Source organism: Acanthisitta chloris, unplaced genomic scaffold (assembly GCF_000695815.1).
Source record: "Acanthisitta chloris isolate BGI_N310 unplaced genomic scaffold, ASM69581v1 scaffold15169, whole genome shotgun sequence".
Taxonomy (NCBI): Eukaryota; Metazoa; Chordata; class Aves; order Passeriformes; family Acanthisittidae; genus Acanthisitta; species Acanthisitta chloris.
Window position 1 is genome coordinate 42603 of NW_008693218.1, and position 7167 is coordinate 49769.

At 49.8% G+C, this 7167-nt stretch overlaps 1 protein-coding gene across 1 annotated transcript in view; it reads left to right on the plus strand.

Moving 5' to 3' along the window:
• Window positions 1–7167, plus strand: part of TNR (tenascin R) — a 28728-nt gene that overhangs the window by 3632 nt on the left and 17929 nt on the right. The window contains 6 exon segments of the mRNA XM_009083001.1: window positions 9–309; window positions 736–999; window positions 1794–1909; window positions 4345–4495; window positions 7100–7162; window positions 7165–7167. The exon segment at window positions 7165–7167 is cut by the window's right edge and continues 186 nt beyond it. Of these exon segments, the coding sequence (XP_009081249.1) occupies window positions 9–309; window positions 736–999; window positions 1794–1909; window positions 4345–4495; window positions 7100–7162; window positions 7165–7167 (898 nt within the window).

The window sequence follows — 7167 nt, forward strand, 5'->3', positions numbered from 1 at the left end:
ACGACTAGGGGGGCGAGGACTGCTGGGTGCTGCGCTGCCCCGCGGGCTGCGGCTCTCGCGGGCTCTGCGTGGACGGCGAGTGTGTCTGCGAGGAAGGTTTCACCGGGGAGGATTGCTCCCAGCTGCGCTGCCCCCGGGACTGCTCGGGGAAGGGCTACTGCGCCAACGGCACGTGTGTCTGCCAGGAGGGCTTCGCCGGCGAGGACTGCACGTGGCTGCACTGCCCCAACGCCTGCAGCGGCCGCGGGCTCTGCCAGCAGGGGCTCTGCGTCTGCGAGGAAGGCTACGAAGGGCAGGACTGCTCAGCAGGTAGTGGGGGCATGCATGGGGAGAGCCAGGTCCGAGTGGGTTTCAAGCAACCCCAAGCGAGGGTTTCCAGGTGCTCAGAGCATCGTCAAGCTTGGGAGAAACCCATACCTGGTAGGGCATGTCACGTAGGACATGAAGTTTGAGTGCCTGCCTGTTATCCCTGTCCCCAAAGACACCATGGACAAATGTTTGGGAGGTGAGGAAAAAGCCAGTGAGGTTCATCCCAAGGTGGGGGCTAAACCCCTGCGTTCAGCTTCTCCTCAGCCTTTACCTTGCTAGAGCTGCTAGTACAACCACAGACAGAGTGCAGCCCCCAGCCCAAAGCCTGTGCTCATGTCCCACCAGCAGAACCACACACCTTTCCACATAGCTATGTGGATGGATAAGCTGTGCACACCCTGACACTCTCCTTACCCTTCCCACCAGTGGCTCCTCCTGCAAACCTGCGAGTGACTGGGATGAGCGAAACCTCCATCGAGCTGATGTGGGACAGCCCTGGGGCAGCCACCGAGTACGTGGTCTCGTACCAGCCGGCGGTGCCAGGGGGCACCCAGCTCCAGCAGCGAGTGCCTGGGGACTGGAGCAGCATCACCATCACAGATCTGGAGCCAGGTGTTGCCTACAATGTCAGCATCTATTCAGTCATCAGCGACGTCCTGAGCAACCCTGTTACCACCAGGGTGATGACCAGTAAGTATCTGACTACACTTGTTCCTGTGTATCCAGAGGGGATGCTCAAGCTGGCTCACATTTTCCATTAGAATGTCCTAGCAGCAGAAACTTGAGCCTTCAAAAAAAAAAAAAAAAAAAATGTGGGATATTTTTATCCCTCTTTATATCTGTACAGGGATATAGGAAAGGGGGAAGTGTGTCCACCCTCTTCAGAAAGACTCAGTCTGGATGAAACCCTGAATGCCTAAAAACAGAATAAACTTTCAATGTTTGATTGAAACACCCAGAATCTGGTCCAAAACATTACACTTTTTTCCTCATCGAAAATACTGTGATATAAGACAGAAGTCACATGTTCTCCTCCCACTGCTGGATGGGTTCCCCATGACAAATCCCCATGATACAGATGATAGCACAGCAAGAGGGGATGCTGCTGTGCATCAGGAGATATACAGTCCTGACCAGGACCATAATGCAGAGAGGAAAATGGGAATATCAGTTCCAGAAAGGATCCTCAGAAACTAAAGATGCAGAGGGCAGGGGGGGAAACAGAAACTATCCAGACACCCCTTTGCAGCCCCATCATTCACTCTGTTCACACAGTAGTGCAGTGGGATGCTTCAATGCCCAGGCATTTCCCTCTTTTCCCTCCAACTCACCTGGAGGGGGGGACAAAGGAGTTTTGCTAACAGCTACCAAAAGGTTCCCCATTTTCATTAGACAGATAACAAAATAGCCACAGGGAGCAGGGTGGGGACTGGCAGCACCCACACACACACCCTGCTCTGCTCACCACCCCCTGCTCCTTACAGACCTCGCCACGCCACAGGGGCTGAAGTTCAAGACCATCACAGAGACGACCGTGGAGGTGCAGTGGGAGCCCTTCTCCTTCCCCTTCGATGGCTGGGAGATCAGCTTCATTCCCAAGGTACTGCTGCCACACTCATGGCATCACGGGGTACCCCAGGGCACCCTACCTGAACCAAGCGAGTGGATCCTAAATCAGCTTCCAGTTTCCCCTTCCCAAAGTACCCAACCCGTGTTTGCCATTCGTGTGCTTCACATCAGACACCCCAAACACTGCCAGCCTGCATTTCCTCAGCAGTGTTTGGGGTCAAGACATGCATGTCCTCAAAGAAATTCCCCCCCAAAAAACCAGAGACAAGCATATAAAGCAATAAACCTTCCAGCCTCACTGCTTCTTGTTGTCCCTCTTTTTCCCTTCCTTCTCCTTTGCCATGACCCTTCCTCCTCCTTCCTCCTTCTCTCTACACACTAAGCTCCCCAAAGCAGCCTGGATCAAACCAAGCAGCTGCCAGCTCTCAGACAACAACCTTCAACATCCTGGAGTCACACACACAGCTAATTCCTGCCATGGAATTTTAATCGCAGTGATGAACAGGTAGAAATGGTGCCAGAAAAGATGAAAGGATAAAAAAATGTTGCTCTAAATATCACATATTTTCTATGCGTGGCAACAAAAATCGTACATCAAGTATTTCATCTATATTCATAATTTCTACACCATTTAGCCATAAGTATAGCTTCAATTGTATATAGAGCCTCTTTACAAGAGCATTCAAGCCCCAGCAGTAAAAGAAATGCTGATTAAGGGCTCAATTATGACGTTTTCACTTGTACAAAACCCTCGCTGGAATCAAAGGCAGTTCTGGGCAGCAGAGAACTGCAGAACTTGGCCCCAAAGTTTTAAATGCTCTTAACTAGAAAGTATCATTACACAGCACGAAGCAAGGGCCCAATTGCTTTAAATAGCTCCATTCCCTCATTTCCAGAGCAACTAGAAGGTTCTTGGTGCAATATTGGCTACATCCACATGCAAATTGTGTCAGAAGTTGAAGTCCAGGGAGTGCAGGTATAAACCCCAGAATAATGTCCATTCACTGTTGGGCTAAAAGCTGAAAAATAAGGCAACATCAGGGAAGAGCTTTTGGTAGGGAAAACCAGCTCTCTTTCAAACATTTCACTGATACTTAGGAATTAAGCTCAACAGAATCCTCCTGAAGCAGATAAATGAGGATATACATCCCTTTTAGGGTGAAGAATCGCTGGAATAGAAGCAAACCCTCTCCCCACAGGGTCATCAGCAAAAGGTTTTTCTCAAGCTAGCCCCAAAATGCAAACCATTGGTCCTCCTTTCCATTTTTAAGCTTAAAATTGAAACACACATGGAAGCATTTGGGGATTTCAAGGCAGAGATAAGATGCAAAAGGATGGCTCTTCCTGGATGCAGGGTTTTGAGGAGGGAAGGGACATAGCTTGAAATTGGAACCTCCATCACCAGCTTTTCCCCTAAGATAAGGCAGAGGGTGTTGTGTCCTTCACTGCCCACAGGCAACACTTGCTTGGGCACATGCTGAACCATAGCCACACCCAAAATAAACCCAAAACCTAGTCCTAGAGGCTAAAAACAATGGAGTTGTAACAGCAACATCACAAATTATGTCTATGAGAAAAACTGAGCTCCCTCTGTCTTCCCAAGAACTGGGTGAGAGGATGCTAATTTGGTCCTTGGCATCCCCATGAGGATGCCCAGACCCTCCCACAGAGCAATTCTCTTTCTGTGGTCCCCACAGTGCTCTCACCCCCTGAAAGCTGAGTCAGGTGGGGATTGCCCATCTGCTGCCTGCTCTGGGAATGGGGTAGGGGAAAAAATGAGCTAAAGACAGATTTAGCAAAGAAAATTAGGAAAGGTAAGATGGCAATTGATGGCTAAAATGGAAGATTTCCTGTTTAATGAGAAAAGAGATGAATATGAATTGAGAGCTATGTGCAAAGATTTGTTTAGCGTGTTATTAGTGAAGACAGCAGCCAGAAAAGATCCTTTGTCCAAACACTGGCAGGAAAGGTGACATTTGCAGTTGTTTAAAGCCTTAGAGTTTTTCAGAGCAAAACCACAAAGTATAATGAGCGTAATAAAGATGGTTAAAAAGCAGGGGATGGCAAAATAAAGCCCCCACAGTTTCATACCTGTACATCAACAACAGAAGGCTCCTGGCACCTGAAGAGCAAGAAAAAGAAGTCTAGCCAAGGCTTGGTTTTATCATCTTTTCTCTTCTGGAGAACAGCAGAGACACAGATGGCAAAATACAGAAGCTGGTGGAGGAGGAGGGATGGGAGATGATTTCACAGCCAACAACGTGGGTGCTCCACGCTTGGTGGGTGACTTCACCCTGGGTTTCTGCATGTCCGTGGTGGGATATGCCACGACAAGGATGCAATTTGGGGATGCAGGGCTAGCCATGGAAGGATGCAACATAGGGGGCACCTCCTCTCCATGCACTAGCCCACCCAAACCACCATTTCTTTGGGGTTTTTTTAATGCTTATTTCTGTTCCCTGGCAGAATAACGAGGGTGGTGTGATTGCTCAGCTCCCCAGCACCGTCACCACCTTCAACCAGACTGGGCTGAAGCCAGGGGAAGAGTACACCGTCACTGTGGTGGCCCTGAAGGAACAAGCCAGGAGCCCTCCCACCTCCGACAGCGTCTCAACCCGTGAGTGAGCACCACCCCAGGCAGCACAGCAGTGCCTAGGGCTTGGTCCCACAAACAAGGTGCCATCAATGGTAGCAGCCCTGTCTATGGGCATGGATAAAACTAGCAGCACCCAGGTGCCCAAGCATTGCATCCACAGCTTCTTCATGCAGTATTTTATCCCTCTCCCTCATGTGAGTTGCCAAGAGTGCAGAAACTGTGGCGAGGTTAATGGAGTTGGGGAGTGAAGCCTTGGGTCTGCTTTTATTATATGGCTGGATAAATTCTTCTCCACTAATCTCACATTTCAGAGCCTGGATGCCCACAAGAAACATCTCTATAAATGTATTACTTACTCATATATAACAGATTAAAACTCCCACCTGCCTTTGTGCCACTAAATGCCCTCTACTCCCACCTATTCAGGCAAATCAGGCAGCAGGGCAGGGAGCCAGGAGCAACAGCATGTCCCTTCCTAGCCAGTTTATTTGCCCAGTCACTGGTCCATTCTGTAGACCACAGAAAATTCAACTGGGCCTTCCCCTCAATGAAGGAGACACAGCAATGGGCAAAACTCACTGGGGAAAAAGAGGCTCTCCATGCCAGATCTGCTGCAGTCTGCCTTGGCAGCCAGGCAGATGTCTGTTACTTCCATCCGAGCTGCTCCAAACGGAAACAGCACTTAAATAGCTGCGGGAGGGTTATAACAAGGTGATGCTCTTCAGGCTGCTAATTTGAGGCAACGGTGAGAGCAAAGGGAGGATCCCTCCACCAGCAGCAGCTTGCTGCAGGTCTGAGCTTCCTCGGCACAGTCCTCTCCTCCCACTTTGCCTCCGCGCTCAGTTCGACGTAGCTTAACAGAGACATCTCCTGGTCAAGCCCAAATCTTCCTTTCCCTAGGAATTCAGCAAAAAAAAGAGGCTGGTGCTTCAAGCTCAGTGGTTGAGCTTTGCGGGGAGCACAGATGGAGCAGTGAGCTGCCTTCCTCTGCAGCACCCCCACAGCATCATCCCCATCACCCTTGTTCTGCCTCAACACCATGTGCCAGGGTCAAGCAGCAAAGGCTTCATGCCACACAGCTGAGTAGATGTGGATCACCTGGATGACTGGACAACACGAAGTAGTCAGAGATTCAGGGTTTGGATAAGTATGACCTGGTCCTGGCCAAGCTGGACACCCAGCTCCTACCTAAACACTGTGCTTCCCAGCTGTCCTCCCCTGTCTGCTGTTGTTTTGCCCCCAGACCTCACCCCCATGCTCCCAAATCCCTCACATGTCTTTTTCTAACCCTCTGTGGTCCTTCCCACCCCTGCCCACACACCTCACCCCACGAATTTCTAACCCTGGGGTGCAGCATTCAGTATATCCTTACTATATACTGACATTTTTTTAATATATACACTATATTAGATGGACTTGCATGCAGTATAGGCTGAATTACATATTCAGGGTGGGCTTTTTCACCCACCTTGTGATCAAGTCAGTGATACAACAGGCTGCCCAGCAGGGTCCATGCACCAGCACTGCCATGGCACAGGAGCAATGGCCAGGCTTGACCCCATCCATCCGTGCAATGGTTAAATCCTGTTGGACTCAAAGCATCCATCAGCCAGACTTGAGCCTATGATGTCCAGACATTGAGCGTTGGGGATGTGGAGGAGGAAAGGGCCCAGTTCTCTGCAAAAGAAAGCAGAAATTTCCAGAATGGTCTCCCAGCAGATTCCCAGTATGAATTTAGCCAAAAACCTTTTATCTGAGAGGGTTTGTTGGACACACACCATAGCCCCACACCCAGCTAGTTATGAAGACTCACCAGAGCAGTTGCATTTTCTCCTCTCTCCCCACTGCCAAGACATCAACAGCTTTATGAGCTGATCCCTCAGCTTAAGGACAAACCAGGAGCTGGCACTGAAGCAGGAACATTTCTAGAGACATTCTTCAGTTCTCAGTGCTTGGATCTGTCCTTGGCCCCACGTTATTTAACGCATTGTCAACACCTTTCAAAAGACATAATATCCTTGCTGATAAATTTTGCCAATGATGGAAAGGCTCAGAAAAGAGTAAATTGAGTGGAAAGAGATCATCGATAAAAGTAGTTTGGATGGTTTGAAGAGTTGGGGACAAAGGAAATCTGTATGTTTTTCAATGCATCAGTCATCTAGGAGCAAAGAAAGTGGACTGCAGTTGGACATAGGACCTTTTATCCTAGGAAATACCACAGCCAGGCAGGAATGGCTGCCAATAATCAACTCAAGAGAAGGGCATGAGTTGTAATGAACATCAATACATCAGTGAGATGTAATGAGCATCAATACATCAATAGTTGTAATGAGCATCAATAAGAGAGCTGCTGGGAGCTGCTCTGGTGTCCATAGAGAGTGGAGAGGGTTCAGGAAAGAGCCAGGAGACTGGGACAAGGGACTGGGAACCCACAAGGACCCACAACCCCCCACCTTGGGGTCAAGTCTCTTGCCCAGGTCACCTTGTCCCCAGATGCTAATTCTGGCCGCTCTGAAGGTCAAGTTGAAGCCTCCCTGAAGCTTGGTGTCCCCAAAGCTGCCACCTTTCCCCACCCAACTCATCCAACAATAACAGGTGCCCGTTTCCCCCCCTCCTCCTCTGCAGTCATCGACGGCCCGACGCAGATCCTGGTGCGGGACGTCTCGGACACGGTGGCCTTCGTGGAGTGGACG